The sequence below is a fragment of the Pleurodeles waltl genome, chromosome 10 (genome assembly GCF_031143425.1).
Source record: "Pleurodeles waltl isolate 20211129_DDA chromosome 10, aPleWal1.hap1.20221129, whole genome shotgun sequence".
NCBI lineage: Eukaryota > Metazoa > Chordata > Amphibia > Caudata > Salamandridae > Pleurodeles > Pleurodeles waltl.
This window is the reverse complement of record NC_090449.1, coordinates 22890440-22913773: the sequence shown is the minus strand read 5'-3', so window position 1 is coordinate 22913773 and position 23334 is coordinate 22890440. Positions and strand designations below refer to the sequence as shown.

At 46.7% G+C, this 23334-nt stretch overlaps 1 protein-coding gene across 1 annotated transcript in view; it reads right to left on the bottom strand.

The window, feature by feature from the left end:
* The window catches only part of GDI1 (GDP dissociation inhibitor 1), a 74879-nt gene that overhangs the window by 13319 nt on the left and 38226 nt on the right, over nucleotides 1-23334 (bottom strand). The window contains exons 5-10 of the mRNA XM_069209499.1: nucleotides 22190-22388; nucleotides 18018-18149; nucleotides 17501-17600; nucleotides 15857-16028; nucleotides 5951-6095; nucleotides 4674-4728 (exon numbers count right to left, since the gene is read on the bottom strand). Of these exons, the coding sequence (XP_069065600.1) occupies nucleotides 4674-4728; nucleotides 5951-6095; nucleotides 15857-16028; nucleotides 17501-17600; nucleotides 18018-18149; nucleotides 22190-22388 (803 nt within the window). The remainder of the gene's footprint in view (nucleotides 1-4673; nucleotides 4729-5950; nucleotides 6096-15856; nucleotides 16029-17500; nucleotides 17601-18017; nucleotides 18150-22189; nucleotides 22389-23334) is intronic.

Sequence of the window (23334 nt, the reverse complement as noted above, 5' to 3'; positions counted from 1 at the left end):
AACTTCATTGACTATGAGAAGCAATACGACAGTGCGGACAGAAATACCCTTTGGAAACTTCTCCCACACTACAGTGTGATAGATAAACTTGTAAGAGTCATCAGGAACTCTTACAAGGGAATGCCATGCAAGATAGTCCATGGATGACAACGCACAGAAGCCTTCCAAGAAAGGACTGGAGTCCGCCAGGGTTGTTCGCTCTCGCCTTTTCTCTTCCGTTTGGCCTTAGACTGGATCATGAAGACATCCACAACAAGGAGAAGAAATGGGATCCAGCAGACTACTTGGATGCAGCTCAGTGACCTGGACTTTGGAGATGACCTAGCCCTACTCTCCCATACCCATCAGCAGATGCAAGAGAAGACCGACAATGTGGCAACCACATAAGCACAACGTGGTCTCAACGACCACAGGGGAGAAACCAAGATTCTGAATGCTAACATGGACAGCACAACTGCAGTCACTCATGCAGGTGATGCACTGGAAGAGGTTAAGGCCTTCACCTACCTGGGCAGTGTCACAGACAAGCAGGGCAGCCAGATGCCGACAGCAAGGCAAGAATCAGCAATGCAAAGGCTGCCTTCATTCAGCTAAAGATCTGGAGCTCCCAGGACCTAAGCTGTAAACCAAGATCAGGCTTTTTCACACCAATGTAAAACCAGTCCTTCTGTATGGAGCAGAAACTCGGAGGACAACAGTGTCCACCACCAACAAAGTCCAGACCTTCATCAACACCTGTCTGAGCAAAATCCTCCAAATCTGCTGGCTAAACACCATCAGCAGCAACAACCTGTGGCAGCAGACTTTCCAGCTCCCTGCTCATGAAGAAATCATGAAAAGACGCTGGGGCTGGATCGGTCACACCCTCCGCAAGCCTGCATCAAACACCACCAAGCAAGCCCTAAGCTGGAACCCTCAAGGGAAAAACAAAAGAGGAAAGCCAAGAAACACCCGGCGCAGAGGCGTCGAGGTTGACTGCAAAAGATGGGTTACACCTGGAGTCAGATTGAAAGGAAAGCCCATGACAGAGATGGCTGGAGAGTCGTGGTTGATCGACTATAACCCAGGAGGGGTAATAGGCATAAGTAGTCAGTCAGTCAGGCCTAGAGTCAGAGTAATAAATAGGGTTAGGGGGGGGACAGGGGTTTGTGTTGGTATGGGTTGAAGTGGTGTTAGGATGTGGACTGCGATCTAAGTGTGATATGGGTTCAGGTGCAGCTTTCAGGTATTTCTAGCAGGCAGGTTAGAGAAAATGCACTTGCAAAGAAGGGGGGTAACGAAAGATGAACATTGTCTTTCAATTAAAATGTTTTCAAACAAACATTTTGGATTGAAATTTCCAATGCAATGTGAGATACAGCAAAAGCCGACTTTTTATTGAAATCACTTCCAATGAAAATGTTTCTTTAAAATGGTGTTTCCCTGAAACACACAGAGGTGGATTGACATGGGTCTTAGTAAAGCCATGTATTCCTCTACCCCTCAGATTACAAAGATTTTCACTAAATTTGGTTTTAGAGGGTGGTGTGCCTTGTTTTGCTGCCTTATTGTTTGCCAAAACTCAATAATAAAAATATATATATTTTAAAAATGGAATGAATCCTCAGGGGTCTTCCATGGCAGCACAAGTGATTACAGTGCACCAATATCCAGATGATATGTTGTTGTCAAAGTTGGGGAGAATGAAGGTCTGTTAAGTTTCCTTCTTGGTTCCAGCCCCCCAAAAAGGGGGAACTTCTCCAACTCGCCACAGTAAAGACTTCTTGAACTGATTCTAGAATGTCCTTTACTAGAGGTACAGTATAACGATACTTGACGGAAATTTGAGTTAAGCCGCCGGAATCAATGTGAGGTCTGAAATCTTGATCTTTCTTTAGTACAAAAAACAAAGGAGCGCCAGCTGCTGAGGAATGTGGCACATTTTACACATTCCCTAACAAAAAGCTCTCAGTATTTCTTTTTTAGACGATGGATACATGTGTCAATTGGGACACATCAATCGTAGCCCCTATGAGGAGGGAAATGAGCAGACTTGGGGCTTGCCACTGAAGTGGCATTGAAGACATATTAGTCACAAGCACTACAACGAGTGTGACAAAACTGTAAGGACGAAGATATTGTTCTAGTAGACATATGGAACATGCCTCTTTAACCAATGTATGCCAATATTTATTACAGCATAATTAGGAGAGACAATAATGTCAAAGGTAAATGTTTCAGTATGATCGCCAAGAGAGACCTGCGATGGTAAAGAGGCACGAGGAACCGGACCTGGAGCTTGCATGACATCAGAACCCTTCTTAACATTTTTAGGATTATTCTTAGTGAACCACTACAGATGAATGGACATGTCACAGGCACCATTATCCAGCAAAACAGATAACTAAATAACTTTCCCTTCTAACTTTCTAAAGGGGATTGGAAAAGAAGCAAAACAATTTCAGCATTATTCATGGACGATCCAATAGAAAGAAGCCAATGCAGTCCTGTTTCTTCTTGTTAAACCTTTTTCTGAAGCATCTGGGATATATCTAAATCATATATGCAGCATCACCACCATGTGGAAACAAACCAGTCCTACACTGATGCTTTTTTCCATTTTCTGTCAAAAGACTCTGTGTCACCCCAACTTGCAGCAATGGGTCCACTTGAACATCCCACTGACCAAATGTACAAATCCTACTAAAATTAGAATAACATCTTTGGTATTTTCTTCTTTCTTTTCATTTTTCCTGTAATCAATTCTCAATCACCAACTCTAAATCAATGAGGTAAACAAATTAAATAGGACTTGCAAACAAACCAAATTTTCTTTAATCTCTTCTTTCAAATCTCGTCAAAAAGAGTTATTTTAGTTCTTTCAACCCAAGTGGCTTTTCTGCTGCTAACTAATTAAATAGATTAATGTGTCAAAACTTCCATTTTACATTGCTGAATATCGCACAATTCTTTCTCATCGGAATACTCCAAATCAGGTCATTCAAATACCATTAAATGAAAGTAGGATTGTATCATGAGTCTTCAAATAGGCTTCCATAGTCCCTGCTAAATGAGCTGTCAAGCCCAACACAGGTCCAGGAGGACAACCAATCAAGTAACCCACCTCTACTTGGTCTTGATTAAACTCTGCTGGGTAGAAAGCAAAATGCACCATAAGAAAATCCCAAAAATAATTTAATTGCACAGGATGCCTAGAGAAATGTGGTCCACTTCAAAGAAATGCTGAGCCATATGTACACACCACAGACCACGTCACTAACTCTCAAGCAAATGTCATGTCAACAGTGAAAGCTACTTTCAAAGAAACCGACTGTGTCAGCCTCTATGAGCTTGAAAGGAGGATGTGTGCGTTCAATCTGAGCACATTATGCTCACATACAAAGACTATTTAAATCTTAGAAAAAAACATTGTTTTCAAACACTCAGTTAGCTCCTATTTAAACAACAGTTTCTGTTGGCTGAAAAGTCTGAATGAAGCACATTTGAAGACAATGATATGCCTGCTTGCTCTGGTAATGTACAGAGAAACAGGGCACAGTATCTAGCACTGCTGAAGGACAAGGTTTTAAATTCCTAATTTACATCACAGGTAAAATTCCTTTCTGTTTAAGAATATCTGGTCCTGTGGTAGGAAGCTTCACTTTCACAAGATGTCCCTGCACTAGTGCAGGGGTCAAGGTTGCTATGTTGTCTCTCCAGGTGAGACCGTCTTTCATTTGCCTCATATGTGTCTGCTCCACATCTGCCTGACAAGGCTCACAGTGGCCTGGAAGTGCTTTCATTTGTGCATGACAGCATAGGAAGAGCAATTACTGCTTCCCTTCGAGGGGGTGATTGTGTTTCCTGAACACCGTCTATCAGCCTGCTGGCCCGATGCCATGTCAGGCAAAATTGTCTATGGACACCCCTATGAAAACTAAAGAATGGTCCCTCCCAGAGCCTGCTGCGGAATTCTGCAACAACTTTATGCACCACCTCTCTTAACAATGCATTATTTCTGTTCAGCATATATGTGGAATTTTACTGTCTGAAACATAAGTTGGAATTCTTCTAGATTTCTTATATGTTGGCTACAGGAAAGAGATACAGTGGTCTAGACACAGGAGGACTGTTCTGGATGGCATGAGGTGAGACACAGTCAATTCTCGCCCAGCAATCATTTGCTACCAGTTTAACTGAATACCATTGGAAAGGCATGTTGTTTCATCCAAGAGGTCTGTGTGTCACCGAGGATGGCTTGTTAAGGGGGGAAATGTGGCCTGTTGACCCCACTGCCTGCCAGGGTGATAGCCATGGCCCAGTCGCAGCAAGACATTTTCAGCTCTTTACGTCTATTGAAAGTCACTGCCCATAAGCAACGAAAAGTGACAAAAGGGTTTCTTGCTGCTAAGATGCCTCTCCTTGACCCATGCCACGGCACACTGCCCAGTCTGCGAACAAATGGTGTTGTAATGCACGACACGGGGCACCCAAGAGAGTGTGCTTTGAAGTCTCTCTTACAGCACTCCTACTGTGGCTGTATATGTGTGACTGAAGGATGCAGAAGAATTGAAAAAAAGAATCAGAGGACTATGAAATGTGCCAGGCACACCGATTCTCCACTACGCTGCCCATTCAGATAGTGCAGACCCTACAAAGGTCGAGAGAATACCCTTTAACACTGAGTTATTTACCTGGCTTTCCGAGCCGTCATCCGTTGATTCAAACAAGTCGCTGATTGCGATGAACCTGCAAAGAGAAGACAATACATTTGGGCAATTTGTCATAGTTTGAAACCATAAACAACAAAGAAATAAGGAAGGTAAGAGAGGAAGACAAGTGGGCAGAATGGCAGCCCTGCACCCCACCCCACCACAGGCCACCACTGTATGCATGGGACCACACTTAAACAATCGGGCAACAGGTTTCCTTCATCTATGTGGTGTGGTTGCATACAAAATGAGCTTTAGTCCTTTGCATGCAGCATTTCATTCAATTACTCACTCATGGTAGGAACAGGTCTGAGAATCCTTGTGAACTCCATACCTGTTACCGGCCAATCAGAATGTGGATATTATCTATCTGATGGGAAGCCTAGGATGGTGATCTGAAGTAGCTTCAGGCAAATCAGGGACAATTTCCATTATAGCACCATAATACCAAGCCTTGCAGGAACTAACTAGATAGTCTGTGGACAGTGCTTAAATGTACATAGAGTACCTGGGAGGACTCACTAACCAACACAGATTTCCTGTATCTGCTTACGTCAAGCATGAAGCTCCTTTGGGACCTTGTGCTCTATGTAGTCCTTTTAGTTAGAGTTCATTAAACTGGGCCCAGACCCTTCTGTGAGCCTGACTGAGAAGAACCAGATGTCTAGTGACACCAATCACCTTAGAAGCACCTGCATAACTCACCTGCACTAGAGACTGCAGAAAGCACTCGGTAGAGCTCTGCTCCGTGGAGTACAACACATCTCCCAGGCAGGGCCTACATCAAGCCATTGAGTGCGCTCTTCAGCACAGTCCTGTAGCGTAAGACCACAGACCTCACTCTTGGGGGTCCGTAAAGCATGGGCATTCCCCTTACCGGCTCAACTCACTTCAAGGCTAAGGGGTGTTCCTTAGGGAACAATGGGCCTAGGTTTCTTTTGGCGTAAACCTGCACTTTAAGGAGACTAGCTGAGGCTCACAATGCTTGTACTCTGGGCCATTTAGATAGTTACAGGCACAATGGTGAGTTAAAAGTACAAGAGAACAATGGCTAGTCAGCGGGACGTAGCGATTACAATAGGATCAATATGTGGTGTCTAGTGACCCTGGGACTCTGATCATTTAAACGTCCTCCCTCTCTCTGCCTTCGGTAAGCACAGTGATGAGCGAGTGAGACAGCCTCTGTGACATCTCTATGAGCATTTATTAAATTGCCTCGAAGAAGCAAGTAACTCCTCGAGAACTTCTTCCATTCTTACTTCTGGTCGATGGGCTCTAAAAGCTCCAGCGCTGGCTCAATTTCCTTCTCAGGCTCGCTGGTCTCCACAGTCGTGCTGACAATGGCAATGTATTTCCCCTGGGCGGCGACATTATGGGCGTAGGAGATCATACACACGTAGATGTCTGGCAAGAGAGAGATGTACACATAAATGTAAAGAAAGCAAACCCCTCCTGCTCCCACGCACACTAGACAGTTTGTGCCCAAACTAACAACGCCTTCCTGCAAAAAGGATGCACTTCAACCAGTGTCAGTAACCAGCTGTTCACGGTAACTAGTGCACACCCACCTTCTATCAGTAACCTGGCCACAACCTTCTGGACAGCCCAAAGGAGGCGAGAGCTGCCATAGTTTACTGTTTGTTCTCTATGCAGCTTAGCGGACCCTTACCTGTCTATGTATCAGGATCCATCTAGTCTAGATACCCAAACCAAGCAGAGACCAGTGCTGCTTTACTACCCATCTGTTTCCGACTGTTCGCTCTACCCAAGCAGAGACCAGTTGTGCTTAACTACCTACATTTTACCAACCGTTCCCGCTACCTAACCCAAGGAGCAATCAGATTTTGCTTCACTATCCATCTTTTATCAACCGTTCGTTCTTCTAAACCCAAGGAGAGATCTGTTCTGCTTGATTACTCATGTTTTACCAACCATTCACTCTACCCAACCCAAGCAAAAACCAGTTCTGCTTGACTACCTATTTTTTATCAACCATTCGTTCTAACCAACACAAGGAAAAATAAGTTCTGCTAGACTAGCCATCTTAACAACCATTCTACCCAACCAGGGCTGCATGATTACCCATATTTTATCAATGGTTTGCTCTACCCTATCCAAGTAGAAACCACTTTTGCTTGACTGCCCATGTTTTCCCAACTCTTCATTCAACCCAACCCCTAGAGAAATCTGTTCGACTTGAGTACCCATCTTTTACCTACTGTTTGCTCTACCCAACTCAAGCAGAAATAAGTTCTGCTAGACTACCCATCGTTTACCAACAATTCGCTCTACCCAACAAGGGCTGCGTAATTACCCATCTTTTATCAACCATTCGCTCTACCCCAGCTGAACTACCCATAATTTACCAACTATTCTCTCTACCCAACCCCAGCAAAGACCAGGGTTGCTGGACTACCTATGTTTTACCAAACATTCTCTATTCTCATCCCACACAGAAACCAGGCCTCTTGATTACTCATCTTTTACCAACCATCTGCTCTAGCCAGCCCAGACAGAGACTAGGGCTGCTTGACTACCCATCTTTAATTAACCATTCTCTCTATCCAGCACAGCAACACCCAGTGTTTCCTGCCTCTACACCAGCTTCAAACTATTCTCTCAACCCTGTCCAGCAGAGACCAGCGCTGTCTGTGTATCCACCGCATTCTAGATACCTCAGCACACTTCGGCTAGCTAATCTTAAAGTGGTCAGGATTGCATAAAACCGCATTAAGATATCAAAGAAGGGACTTAATAATTCGGAGTGACAAACGTTCAATAATTAAGAAATCTGCGCGACAAACACAATGAAAGCAAAGAATGTGGCATGGCAGAGACTGGGGGGGGGCACAATACAGGTGCAAGTGGCTGCCAGCCGGGTAGGTTGGTATGCTGTGTCAGTCATGAAGTTCTTCTCTAGCAGCACTGAGGCTGCAACAAATGTGAGCTATTTGATTTGGGGCTACAGGAAAGAGAGGGATGGAGGGAACAGCAGAGATATACCAGAAAGTATCCTTACTTGTGGCTTCCTGGACATTCTGTCAAAAGTATTTTGTGTTACCCGTTTCTGCTCTGCTGATTAACGGAGATGTCAGGTAGAGCATCAGTAGTGTTACTGGGGTGGATAAACTTCTTAACTCTCAGTTGTAGTATCTTGAAGCACCTGCTCCTTTACTGCTTGAACCGTGTTTCGAGAACTATATCAAAGGTGGAATGTTTCAGTCATACCTCTTAAGTGCTGCTGAGTATGTGAATGGGTTACTCGTTCCACCGCTGGTAATCACCGAGGACCCACATTCAGGGATGCATATTCTTCATAGGGTACTTATAACAAAGAAAGGTCCTAAGCTTTTAGCCTTGTTAGCTTGGGACTGCTGAAGAAGGTGATGTTTCACCTGGCGTTAATGAAACCCCTAATTGTTTTTCCTTTGTCTGCTGGCACTGATTCTCTCTGATTGGGTATGCTGCTTGCCCATGGACCTTTTTGAAATGCTGTTGCTTCCTTTATTTGATGGAGTACTTTGTCTGATTAGGATGGACATTGGATTTGTGAGTATAGGAAGCTGGCTTGGTGTGTGGTGGACACCTATGGTGTTGTCACCTTATACCAGGTCAGGGTATCCCTTGTTAGTGAAGTGTAGTCAGTGTCTAGGACGCCAGGGCTCTCTAGAGGAAGCTGCAGACGAGCAGCCAATTGTATCTAGGAGGCATTCAGAGCTCATGCAATACCACTGTAGTCACACATCACTTACACGCATGAAAGAACCACACAGTGTTACAAAAGTAAAGGAACTTTATTACAGTAACACTACACTAGATTAATTATAGGCAGTCCCCCCAACCAGAGTTAAGTACACACTATATATATATATATGTATATATATAGTAATAATTAGAAACTGGCACAAGAAACAACAAGTATTGGCAAGAATTCGTGAAAAATAGTGAGGGACGAACAATATACTAAAATAGTGGAATGTGAAGTGAAGTCTCCCACCCAAAGGTATGGAGTAGTTAAAGGGGAGCTGGAAGAACTAGGGACCCTAACAGGCAAGTACCTAAGTGGCCCCCAGCGACCAGGAGAGCAGAGGTAAGTACCTTGTCTTCCCCAGGACTAACAAGAGGACTTAGAAAATGGATTGTGCAAGAACAGGGCCAGACCAGAGGAAACCAAAGGTGGATTCTGGAAGAAGAGAACCAGCAAAAGAAGGGGACAGAGTCCAGTCTACGATGGAGTGTCCAGTGGGAGCAGGAGTCACAACCCACCCTTCTGTGGATGAAGATCCAGGTCAACGGGGGAAGAAGACCAGCTGTGGAGCACAGGAGCTGAAGAGGAGCCCTTGGAGTGGTGCAAATTGTGTCCCACATCGGTCGTCGGGTCACAGATGGTCAGTGGTTTAGGAGAACCACCAACAAGCCTTGGCAAATGCAAGAAGAAGCTAAATAAGTTTCGCAAGTCTGAAGAGGACCAGCAAGATCCAGGGGACTTGATTCTTGGAAGGGAGGCTGGGCTTACGCTCAGCAGTCGGGAGAGCCAGCGGAAGCAGTCGCAGCCCGCACAGGCAATCACTGGCAGCAGGCACAGTAAGTTGCAGTGAGGCCCAATCAGAACACATGGAAAGGAGTCCCACATCGCTGGAGCAGCAGAGAGGAGACTGTTCTTGGCAAGATGAGTGCTGGAGGCCAGGGCTACTCGGAGCCTGAATTTCCCTTGGAGCAGGAGACAACAAGCCTTTATTGCTGCAAGAGTCGCGGTGCACAGGGGTACTGCCTGCAAGGAGAGGCAAGGGCTCACTGTCTCCCCAGTTGGACAAGGGGCAGAAAAGACCAAGAGGACCACCCTAGACCACCACCCATGAAGCAGGATTCAAGCAGTTCCAGAAGCGAGCAGATCCACGCAGCCAGACGTCTTTGCTGTAGGTGCCTGCAGATGCAGGGGAATGACTCTTTCACTCCAAAGGAGATTCCTTCTTGCTTCTTGGTGCAGGCTGAAATCTCGCCAACCCCAGAGGATGCACAGCCGGGGAAATGTTGCAGTTGCTGGAAGGAGCTGGAGAAACAATGTTTGGAGGCAAGGTCGTCTCAGGAGTTGCAGTCTTGTCGTTTCCTGAAGAGTCCAGTTGCAGTTCCAGTGGCCAGAAGTAGAAGTAAACAATGCAGAGGAGTCCTTGTGGAGTCTTGCATATCGAATCTGGGGACACACTCGCAAGGGAGTCCCTAAATAGCCCTAAAAGGCGGTTTGGTCACCTTTCACGGTGACCACCTATCAGAAGGGACCTCTGACGTCACCTGCCTGACCTGGCCACTCATGCTCCCAGGGGCCTCTGCACATCTTGGTTTCAAGATGGCAGAATCGAGTGGCCACCTAGAGGAGCTCTGGGCACCACCCCTGGGGGAGTGATGGACAGGGGAGTGGTCACTCCCCTTTCCTTTGTCCAGTTTCATGCCAGAGCAGGTACCGGGGCTCCCTGGACTGGTGCAAACCAGTTAATGCAAGAAAAGCACCAAATGTGCCCTTCAAAGCAAACCGGTGGCTTGGGGAGGCTACCCGTCCCAACCCTTGTAACGCCTATTTACATGGAGAGGGTGTTGCCTCCCTCTCCAACAGATAATCCTTTGTTCTGCCTTCCCCTGCTTGAGCTGGTCAAGCAGCTGGAGGGCAGAAACCTGTATGAGGGGTGGCAGCAGCACGGGTTGCACAGAAAACCCTAGAAGACTGTTAGGAGCAATACTGGGGGAGTGCATGGAATCATACAACCAATACTGACAACAGTATTGGGGTATGATTCAGACATGTTTGATACCAAACACGCCCAGGTTCGGAGTTACCATGATGTAGCTAGACACAGGACCTGTGTCCAGTACATGGGTAAAATGGCTTCCCTGCACTTACGAAGTCCAGTACAATGGAACTGGAGTTCGTAGGGGCACCTCTGCTCATGCAGGGGTGCTCTCACACACAGGGACCTGCACCCTGCGCTCTGGGCTAGGAGGGCCTGCCATAGGGGTGACTTACAGTGACCTGGTGCAGTGGTCTGTAGTGAAAAAGGTGCATGCACCTTTTCACACAGGCTGCAATGGCAGGCCTGCAGACACATTTTGCATGGGCTCCCATGGGTGGCACAATACATGCTGCAGCCCATGGGGGTCCCCTGGTGTCCCAATGCCCTGGGTACCTAAGTACTATATAGTAGGGACTTATAAGGGGACAGCAATATCCCAATTGTGGTCCTATGCAACCACATTTAGAGGGAGAGAGTACAATCACTGGGGTCCTGGTTAGCAGGATCCCAGTGAAAACAGTCTAAGCACACTGATAGCAGGCATAAAGTGGGGGTAATTGTTGCACTTGGCCCTGTTTGCAGGGTCATCCCCAGTTTTTTTGCCTCCTTCCTCCTAATTTTTCTGACTAGTTTTTGTTGGCTTTAGGACTCTGGGCACTTTACCACTGCCAAAACAGTGCTAATGTGCATGTGCTTTCTGTGTAAATTGGGCTGTTGATTGGTTTATCCATGATTGGCATATTTGATTTACTTGTAAGTCCCTAGTAAAGTGCACTAGAAGTGCCCAGGGCCTGTAAATCAAATGCTACTAGTGGGCCTGCAGCACTGGTTGTGCCACCCACATTAGTAGCCCTGTAAACATGGCTCAGACCTGCCACTGCAGTGTCTGAGTGTGCAGTTTTAAACTGCCAGTTCGACTTGGCAAGTGTACCCACTTGCCAGGCCTAAACCTTCCCTTTTACTAAATGTCAGGCACCCCTAAAATAGGACCTACGTAGCCGGGGTGCAGTGTATGTTTAAGGTAGGACATATACTAGTGTGTTTTATATGCCCTAACAGTGAAATACTGCCAAATTCGGTTTTCACTGTGCAAGGCCTACCTCTCTCATAGGTTAACATGGGGGCTGCCTTTAAATATCCTTAAAGCACAGATTCCCTTTGAGAGCAGATAAAAATGTGAAGTTGAGGGTCTGTAAACTCACAATTTAAAAATAATTTTGTTCATGAAGTTGGTTTTTAAATTGTCTGAAAATGCCACTTTTAGAAAGTAGGCATTTTCTTGCTTAAACCATTTGGTGACTCTACCTGTTTGTGGATTGTCTGTCTGGGTCAGTTTGACAGTTGGGCTGATTTGCACCTCTCTAGACAGTGACACAAAAGGGGGCGGGTGTAGCCTGCATATCCTGATGAGCCATCCGAGCTAGAGGGGAGGGAGGAGTGGTCGTTCACACCTGAAAGGGCTGTGCCTGCCCTCACACAATGCCGTCTCTGACCCCCTGGTGTGTGTCTGGGGCCTGGTCTGGGCAAGGAAGGATCTAGCAAACACTTGAGACTTTGCTTTGAAGTTTGCCAACTTAAAAGGCAGAAAGTGGTATAAGAAGAAGACCCAAAACCCCAGACTTTTAGAATCTTTCTGGAATCAAGATGATCCTCTGCCAAGGAGAAGAGCTGGAGGAGGAGAACTGCCCCTTTGCTGTGCTTCTTTGACTGGCCTGCAGTTGCTGCTTCTGCCTGAAAAGAGTGCAGAGGGTGAACTTTGCTGTGTATCTTGCTTTAGAAAGTTCTCCAAGGGCTTCGAGTAGAGCTTGCCTCCTGTTAGAAGTCTCAGGGACACCAAAGACTTCATTTTCCTCGACCTGCAGCACTGGGAACTGTGTGTTTTGTGCTGTTCAAGAGGAGAAACCACTGCAACGCCACCAACGACACCGCTGGCCAGCACCGTGACCTGTAGATGCCGCACGGAGTCGCATTGCCCCGCTTCGCACCGTGACCCTGGTTTCACCAACGCCATCATCAGATGACTTCACTGAGCCGCAGCTTGCACCGCGAACCGTGGGTCCCGCACTCCGGCATTGCCTGCTCACACCACAGCCTGGGCATCCCCGACGACGACCCTATTGCAGACACCGGCACTGCTGCCTGCACCATGACTTGTGGACACCGCTTGTGAGGTACACGAAGCACCGTCCTGTCCCGTCTACAGGCCCAGTCCACCAAAGCCAACACCATCAACTCCAGTGTCGTCACCAGGCATCCTGCCCGCAGTGTGGCTTGTGGACACTGCTTGTGAGGGTCACAAAGCACCGTCCCACCAGGCACCGCTGGCTTGGGCCTACCGATGTCAGCGCTTCTGCAAAGATGATGCCGCTGCCTGCACCGAGACCTGTGGACACCGCTCGTTGCACCCCCCGCTTCACACCGCAGATCTGGTCTCACCAATGCCACTGGACGCCGTCACCGAGCCGCTGCCTGCACCGTGACCTGTGGGCACCGCACATCGCATCGTCCCACTTTGCATCGCAGCCCCGACCCCATCAATGCTGTCGCACCTAAGTTCATCAGCCCGGAGTTCAATCCGCAAGGTGTGTGACTTCAAGGGCCCGACAACTCCTGCACCGACTCTGGAACCGACACCGCAACGTCAGTGACACCGCTCACCGGAGCTCACCGTGAGGATCACGATGCCCTACAAATACAAGGTACTGTATGCGGGTCTTCTTGACACCGTAGCTTGCACGCGAGGTCGCAGCCAGCCTGAACTGTTGGTTTTGTTGCTCACAACGCTGTGATTGTCCCAGGTGGAGCTATTGACTTCAAGGAACTGTATTTTTGAGTAAATCTTGCAGAATTCATATTTTTATTACTGTATGTTGGATTTTTATCGTATTTGGTCTTGTTTTAAATAGATAAATATTGGCTATTTTTCTGTAACTGGTGTGGTGTCCTTTTGTAGTGTTTTCACTGTGTTACTGTGTGTTATGTGCAAATGCTTTACACATTGCTTCTGAGATAAGCCTGACTGCTCGTGTCAAGCTACCAAGGGGGTGAGCAGGGGTTATCTGAGCGGGTATCTCCCTTATCCTGACTAGAGTGAGGGTCCCTACTTGGACAATGTGCAAACCGACTGCCAACTAGAGACCCCATTTCTAACAGTAATCATGCCAAAAAAGAGGGTACTTTCCTAAAGTGAGTTTCAATCACTGTGCTGCATGGCACAGACATGGCATTGTTCTTTACGTTGTGTGACAGCGACTACGTGAGTACCATCTGTGTGGTGTTGTAGCCTACTGTCTTTGCCTGCCCATTGACATCAGCATCTGTATGATCTAGTTGTATTTGCTGTTCTGCCCAAGTCTACCATTTCTGTGAACACATTGTAGTGGGTTTGTGATGCCGACCATCTTCTCCCAACCCTTTCCATTGGTCTTCTCTCCCTCCTGTATTGGATAATAGTTTACCACCTCTCCTTCATCCGTGAGCCACACTGCAACATCTTCAGGTTGTGAGACTGATCTGCAGGTTTCAGAAGGGAAAAGTCCATACAAAAAAAAAGTCCTAGGGGTGCCTTGGAGGCAGTTCCAGATTGGTTAGAGGGCAGACCTGATGGTGCTTTGGGGCAGTTGTAGGCTTGCATTAAGGACGTCCTGGGGTCCTTTGAAGGAAGGCCTGGGATGATTTTTGGATGCTTCGAGGAACGATTTGAGAGCAGTTGTGGGGGTGCTTTGAGGGACATCCCAAGGTTGTTTTGGTAGCTGTGAGGTGCTTTAAGGCAGTTCTAGGGTTGCTTAGGGGGCCGTCCTGGCAGTCCTTTAGAAGCACTGATTTGGTGGTTTAAGGGCAGACGACCTGAGGGTGCTTTGATGGCACTTGAGGTGGGTGTGGGGGGAGGGGGTTCACCAGAGGCAGTAACTCTATTTTTCTTACCAGCTTTGGGACACTTGATTTGCCACATGTGAGTCTACCTGTGATCACTGTGGACATGAAGTTGGCTATCTTCCACTGCTCTTATGTCCTGGGATGTGTTCAAATGAACTGGGATGAGTTCTGTAAGATTTTCCTTGATCTTTCTCCAAACCATTCCTTCGTCCCTCTTGCGGCTGCTTTATCTGACTTGACCTAAGTGAAAATCCCCAGCCAAGACAGAAATGTGGATCTGGTTCAGGGCAGCTTCAAGTCACCGGTTTCATCTGCAGATTAATTAACAACTCTGGACTATGACCTTGTTCTTTAACTTCTGTGCAGGCAATGGCTGCTGCGGGGTCACCTTCTGCATGGAATGGGCATTCCATAGAATGGGCATCTTATGATCCACTTCAACAAAGCATTGTTAAATACAATAGGTGTGGTGTTGGCAAAATTGCAGTGATGTCCTATTTTTTTTGCAAACCTATGTAATTGGTATTAAAATTTAAAAGTAATAAAAACTAAAAATGCTGCCATCTGAAGGCGGCCTGTATTTGTGTGGTGTGTGGTAGCAAAATGCAAATGGCAGATGAAGAGACAAATGAATGAAGATGAAGAGGGCTGACCCAATCCCCTATAGGTATAAATATATATGTATTTGTACTCTCAATTTTTTTCCAGACTTGAGAGTGACCGTAAGAATAAAGCTGTCTCTAACCCAGACCTAAAAAGCAGATAAAGCGGTTTGTGTAGCCAAATTGAGGCAACTTCACAAAAGAGTGAAAACCCAGCACCCCCAGCTAAAGTCCGTGACCTCAGGTTCTAGTCCACACAAACCTCATCACCCCTTTCCATTACTCTTTCTGGCTTGTGCCTCCCCAGCAGACCTGTCCGTCTGTGCATCTCACCACACCTTCACAGCATCGGCTGCCATCTACTCAGAAACCAGCCCACCCGCTTCTTGCCTTCGTGTGCTGCTAAGCTCCAAGTGCAAAGGACTCTTCCAGAATTCCTGTATCAACGGGCTGTGCGGCTGTCATGTTAGCATATGGTGTAGTCTCTGAGTTCCTTTGCACCCTCTGACTCCAGCCCTGCACACAGCATCAGCTGGTGAACAATGCCAGTGCCCACCTGCACAATGCTGCTGCCAGTATCTGCTCAGCCTCCAACTTGCAACTCAATCTGCAACCATTCTTTACCTATTGGAGACCAGTACTGTTGTTTATCTATTACCTAATAACTATTTCCATCAGCAAGATCACAACAGAAACTAGATCACCTCTTCTATAAGTTAGCCACCAACTGGTTGGCCAGCAAGCCTTCCCTAGTCAAATGCATGGACAGCCTATGCTCCTGCCAGTACCAAAGGCATGCACCCTCTTTCTACTTGGTAGTCCACCAATATCCATACTGTTCCCATCCACGACACATAGCAGTTCCGAGCACTGAGTAGCCCAGTGGACCCCCTTGCCCTCTCACCTGACTTCCTGTTGACCTGGTTCTGGGGGATGATGATTTGACAGGAGTTTGCGTCATTGGTGTTTTTGATTGGGTGGCTCAGGATGCAGATGACGCGGATGACCTGGCCTGCCTTGTGAACGCGATCCGGAATGTAGCTGGGGTCACAGATCAGCTGTTTGCAACGCGCCACCTACAGAAGCGGAACAAAATAAAGAATAAGACGTCTGCTCTCCTATTCTACAACTTTTATTACATTCCAGAATCGTGGGAATCATAACCTAGTTTGCTGGCAGTACATAGCATCTTAGCACCTTGGTGCGGGACTTGATCCTGGTCTCACATAGAACTATATTATATACTTGCAGATGGTTCCAGGAAGTTGGAAGTAAAAGTAAACAAGACTAATGTGGTCATTATGAACATTGGTGGTCCGGACCGCCATGCCGGCGGTGGCGGAAATTACCGGCATGGCGGTCCAGACCGCCATATAATGTTCATTGCGTGACCACCGGAGGTGGAACTCCGCCACCGCCAGACTACCGCTGCCAGGCAGCCTGACGATGGCGGAGTTCCTTATCCGACAGGGCAGCGCTGCAAGCAGCGCTTCCCGCCGGATAAAGAGCCTGTGCCCACCAGCCTTTCCCTGGTGGTGTCCCCCGCCAGGAAAAGGCTGGCAGAATGGGGGCCCAGGGACCCCGTGCACAGCCCCGTTGTGCATGAGATATGCACGACGGGTGCTGCTGCACCCGCCCCACTGCCACATTGGAGCCGTCGGCAATGTCAAGGCCCAGCATTCCGCTGGGCTGGCTGGCGGAAACACTGTTTCCACCTGCCGTCCCAGCAGAATGTTCTTTATTGGGCCAGCGGGGTCCTCAACAGGCTGGCGGTCTGTGTTTAGACCACCAGCATGAACATGGCGGGAAATACCGCCGTGTTCATAATGAGGGCCTAAATGCCTGATTTAAATCTTGGGAGAGAGGAATACTCCATCACGAATGTAACAGATATCCCGTCCGTTGTATTACCATCCCATTATATCCTATGGAGATCGAGATATGGTGGACGGGATAGCTACCACATTTGTGACGGAGTATTCCCTCCGCCAACATCTAAATCAGGCACTAAAATCAGGCTTTCTGTTGGGTCCGCAAATACATGAACTCTCAGTCCAGGCTCCTAGGGAACATGGCATAGGCACCCGGTGTCCTTGTGACAGGGATGATCAGAGCACTAATTGCCTGGCGTTTGTCAGTGTGTTGTTGGGTCTGGCTGTGACTTCCAGTTCAGGAGATATCGGCCGGTCAGTGAAGTGACCATCACTGGCTTGTTGGTTCTTTGTTTGTTGCAGAGTCGTACCTCCACTCAGAAGGGAGATCTTGGGCTATTTGTGAAGCCTGTATGTCCTCTGGGTTTCTTGAGGTCAGTCCGGTGTCACAGCGACGATTTGTGGGTCCTGGGTGCAGCAGGCAGGGTTTGGCGTCTTTTCTTGGGCAGCAGGTCCACAGATCTCTTGCTTTGGGGTCTTCGTTGGTGCTGGTCTTCTTTGTCCTTTTGAATCTTATTTCTTGATCAAAGGATGCCCACTAAATACTGAATCTAGTGGGCGTTTTAGGGGAAACCATGCATGCCAGGACATTAGCACCAAATGAAGCCATTACCTACCTCCCCTTCCGACTTGACTCCCACCACCTTGCCATTTTCCAACACAATCTCTTCCACTGGCTTGTTGAGCATGTACGTTCCTCCGTAGATAGCACTCAGCCTGCACAAGAGCAAGAGAAAACAGGGCATCAACAAGGGGTTCCTCAATGTACACAGATTCCAAAGGGTGAGGCTTTGGGGTAACTCCACTTTTGGGGAAGGGGCTTGTTTGGCAGGCTGGATATGAAACCCTCCTTCCTGGGACTAACAAGCAGAAACAATGAACCTAAAATCCATGTCTCTGGCCACAAACCCTCAGTTTCACAAGAGCAGAAAGCTGCACCATATTGCTGTTTACGAGGCAGCTCACGCATTTATTCATTCCTTCATTCATACCACAAAAGAGGCTTCTCGGAGATTTTGCAATGGACACTGCTTCAGATCGTGCTGTACATGCATGCCTTTCCAGCTTCCTTGATGGTTAATGGATGAAAGTGATATGGGTAGGTACAGCACACACCTTCCTGAGACTCCTTACCTAGCGAAGCCCTGGGGCAGCTCGCCGAGTCCATACAGCGGGTAGAGGTAAGGGCTCTTGCCGTATCGGGCCAGGGACTCACTGTACAGCTTGATGCGGTTGATGGTCTCCAGGCATGGTTCGTCCAGGTAGCTGTGGGTACACAATGGAACAAAGGATCAGTCTATATCAAAGCAGGGGACTGTGCATTCAGGATCAGCATTAGGAGGCAAGCGGGGTACTGTGTAAGGAATGTCAAAGCAGAAAAGCTAATGTCCAGCTTGTCAGAAGATGCTGCACTTTTTTTTCCACTGGGGGGTGCAGCATGAAAAAGTTTGCAGAGCACTGTCCTATACTAATGCACCACTTTTTAGGTTCCGGGGTAACATGCTACTTGCCAAAAAGTGCTTCAACGCCTCGTCAGGAGTAGAAAGCGCTATATACATACTATTACAATTTCAAATATACTGGAATGAGGAGTAACAAAAAGAAAAGAGTCCTCACTCGTAACATGGTTCACCTCTTCAAAGCGCTGCAGATCAGGAGTGTTTAAGGTAGGTCCAAGAGCCATTGCAGCTTCCCAAATGTAGCTCTGAAAAATAGTGGCACCTGTTCATATCTGTTCACAAAATGGTGAACTGGCCTCCTGTTGTCAAGGGAACAGCACTTTGTGACCTGGTGCAAGGTCACCTGCACTTTCAGCCAATGAAAAGATCAGAATGCTCTTTAATGTGGCAATTAGTCTGGTGACTTGACTGGCACTCCGGAGACTCTAGAGGAAGTCATGCCCTTATTGCTAGGGGTGACAGGTCTATGATCACCAGTTTGCAGACTTCACTGTGAATGCCTGCCTCCTTAAAATTGAATCTAAAGCCAGCCCACACCAAAGTGATGGCTGTAATCACAGGTAGAGACTGAATTAAATAAGCTTTAAGGCTTATAAGTAAAATCAACGTTAGCCGTTTGATATCTAGGCCCTAACTTATGTGGAAATCCACTTAAAAATTCATGAATATGAACATGGAACATACCAAGTGCTGATGACAAAAGTAACAGCATACCCTGAATGCCCTCCATGTAGTGCTACACAGCCCTCTTTGCATCAGGAAATTTGAAATGAGTGGCCTACCAGATGCTCAGATCACAAAAAGTTGAGGTGACTGATTTATATGAAAGTCTACCACTCCCGTTGGGCAGACATTTAGATGGAGTCTAAACACAATCTTCTCACTTTGGCAGCAATAGGAGAGATAAAAATAATGAAACACACAATTGGTTTGCATGCCCTTGTATGAAATGAGTTCATTAAAGCTTTTCTCATTATTAGAAAAAAATAGTAATTCAAAAGGAAATTGAAACACATCAGTCCCAAGGTACAAAAAACAATCTCTGTGGGCATATGTAAAAAAATCTTCCCATCACCTAAAGCCTACATTAAAAGTGTTTTAATAAGTTGCAAAAACATCAAATATTTACTCATAAGGTGATGAAAATATATCTTAACATAAGTAAACACAGTTAACACTTGGACACTGTGTCACATTGAGTGCATGGCCCTCCCATCTGTTCAACTGGATTTGCTGGTCATTTGGATTCTGGGTAATGGGAGATTGATCCTAGTACACTTGCTGTGTCTCTTTAAACATGTTAACTTTAGATATTTATTACTGTCATACCTGTTTCTTTAATACAGCCAGTGTTTTATGCCGCCTCCCTAGAAAAACCCATAAGATTCTAGCAATTCTGCAATCCAGAGTGCCAAATCGCAAAAACATCACAAATGCAAGCTTTTTGTGACAATGAATCCATGGAATTGGGCTCAAAAATTAAAAACGTACAATACTGCCTGAAGGAGAACACAACTAGCACTCTACCAAAATATGACTCATCCACCATAAAGGGGTTCAAAGGAATTCTTCCATTACTTAAAACTTTCAATGCCGCCTCAGAAAAAGAGTTCCATGACATAGTCATCACAGGAAGACCACCAGGGTCGCATTTGCACCTAGTACCACTAATAATATTTAGTGATAATCGTTTCTGAACATGCAAAGGTAGCTAGAAGCTTACTTACAAGGTCCTTAGAAATAGGTAAATTACTACCGAAGCTGAAAACCACCATCAAATGTTTGACCCAGAAAAACTACAGACCAATATCTATTGGCTTAGACCTAGGTAAATTATTTGAAAGGACAGTGTTTACTCAACTTTTAAAGTTTGTGGAAGGAAATGACTTGGCAGACTAGCAATCTGGATTCAGACCAGGCAGAGGCACAGACTCATCCTTTGTAACTATTTATTCCACTAACTTACCTGTCATAACACAGATGGTACATACATCATTCTAACAATGGATGGACCAGGGAACCTCAACAAGTAGACAACTGCCCTTGTGCCACACATGCATGGAGGATGAGTAACTACCTAAAGCTCAACATCGCAAAGACAGAGCTCATGACTTATGGAGAACGGCAGAAACACCAGCCTACCGCCATGGGGCCCAAGGAACTTGAGGCCACTCCCACAAGATGAAGAGAGGTAGGAAACCTAAGGACAACCAAGGATTCAGACTTTGGTACCACAGGTCAACAAACACTGTGATGCAGCAGTACTCTGATTTAGTCCATCACTTTGGGTCCCAACTAGCTATTCACTATGACTGCTTCTTGACATCTCAGAATGACTATCATGGATGGGATGTTAGTAACAAAGTCCATCCCAGCAGATCTCCCCACCATCTCTCCCTCCAACCTATGAACGTGCAGGACCATAACCATTTAACGAAATATCTCAGACTGGCAACACACTGTGGTAACCACTGAGTGGGCACACTGTGAATGCTACATCCCGAAACATAAACAAAACAAAGATAACAGCCTTCCAAACACACATCATACGCGGTGTAGCATGCAAACCATGTAGGAAAGAGCTCCAGGGTCTCGCACAGGAGTATAAATGTTGCAATGTAATACAACACAATGTAATAATTGGAAATTATCTGGAAAGTAGTAGTTATAGAAACATATCTCATGCCTACTACAAAGTGTTGTGCTTGTTTTGGTCATATGTGTTAGGACTTGCGCTTCATGTGCTATTTGTTCCCCTTACTTGTACTCCAAGATCAGAGAAATGACCCCCTAGGCTCTGACCCACCTCTCCCGATCAATCGGTTACGTGTGTGCATAGCTGTTCTTGAAATCAACGCTTCTTTTAGGAGTTTTCTGGGAGGGGGGTGCCCGGGTGTTTCTACTGCTCAAACATGTTAGGCATAGACTTACGGTTAAGGCCTCCACCCTGGTCCTGACAGGGAAAATCTTCTCAATGTGAGTCCTCACGAGAAGATGCGCTTTCACGTAATTTAGCCATCATGGGACAAGAGGCTCGGTCTCCATAACACTTGACTTACTTTCTCCAGTCCAGGAGAAGGTTACTGGCTTGCCGGCTCTTTTGGACTTACTGGCTTTTTTTTGGAGGATTCTGCTCGTCACCGACGGAGTTCCCTGAATTCACACTAAATGCGCTGAAATCCCGCTCTGCCTGCCTACAGAGTTCCCTGCACCACGCTGAGAGCACTGACACCCCGCTCCTCCTGATTAAGGATTTGTCACGGTTTTTGTGTTAACTTTTTTCTTCCTTAGCCTCCCCTGCTATTTATTCGGTCAGTGCACTGTACCATAGTCTGCAGATAGATAGCGTAGTGGACTCGTGCTAGTGGTCCTTATATCTGGCACACTCCCTCCCCTTCCGTTCCACGAGGTGTTGCTTTTTGCTATGTTTGTTTCTATCCCAGGGTTTACTTGGACCAGACCTTGTGTTCTATGACCCATCCACAGAAAAGGTGGTTCTGTTCCCTACTCCTGGGTGGGACATCTTGGTCTTAATCCTCTGACTGAAATAGGACTCCTTGGATTATTTCCTATGAAGAAATAAGGAATTGTTGACCTAGCCTAGAGGTGAGAGTACGGACTATCTCAGTTCCCACAGAACCTGGGATTTAGGTGAGTGGGACTGCGATACTATGTGGGAGGTGTTTTCATGTTGTGGTTGATGGCTATGAAGGGTGTTATCGGGTTATGGGACGCAGGCAGCGCTTAGCAGGGACATGGATAAAGAAGTGCGAGAGAGAGTTGTTATTTGTGCTCACTATCTATACAAACATGCGGCGTGTGATACATCAGCCCTCAGACACTTACTCATCAGTCCTATACAGGGCGAGCGCATGCCCTGTGAAGTCCATCACGTCCTGGCCAAGGTCAAACTTCTTGTAGACATCTCTCATGGTGGTGTCCCTGGGATCCACGCCTTCAAAAGTCTTAGGGTCATTCTCGTCAAAGTTGGCGATGAAGACAAGGAACTTGCGGAACCGCCGTTTTTCGAACATGCCCATCAGATCTGCGAAGAGAAGGAGTACAGCGTTTACAGCCACTGAGGAAGAGGAAGCAAGCAGCTAAACAAAGCAGATCAAGCTGTACAGGGTACATGTCATCAGGAAATAAACCTTCCCTTAAGATGCAGCACTATAAGGAAAAGTCATCACATGTGCATCACTCTATATATTTAACTTCAGTTTAGTCCATCAAACTTGGACACAACAGTAACTCAAAAATGCACTTTATTGATTCCCCATTGCAACATGCAAGAAAGCGCCCAAACAATTCTTATTAGGCTCTGTGGAACCCCTCCCTTCCGTGCCTACTCCGTGGCGAGGAAGGTGCACATGCCCCGGAGGGACTCAGCGAGATAGGGCTGAATGTCTAAAACAAAACAGAAGCCATTGACCAATCACCCGCATTGTACCAGTCTAGTTTCCTAGTTGAAGGAGATACACCTTCAGCAGTAGAAATATGCATAGGTGCATATCTGGCACATGAGCTTCTGTTGCTTTGTGTTCGACTTCGCAACAGGAGCAATGGCTGACAGAAATGATGCACCACTGCCTAAAGTGTCATGCCACGACAGCACAGAGTGATCCTTTCTCCGTTCTCAGACTTTCTCTTGCTCTCGGTCGGAGTGCAATGATGGAAAATTAGTCCCAGTCCCCAAAAATGAGCGCTGGTGAGTGCCCACCACCTGCATCCACAAGGACAGATTAAGCAATGGTCTTTTGCCAGATAATTCTGAATGATGTGGTTGTGGGCATTACTTTATATGTTCCACCGCACCTTTATGACCTGTACATACCCACTCTGCCTGTTTCGATATAAGTGCACTCGCTTGCTTATTCCATCTGCTGGTTCTGTACAAACACACACATTCCTACACAACAGGATGTGGTGCTTTTGCATTCATGTCGCTTTCCAAATAACTATTCATACACCAGCGAGCAGAGCATGTTGGT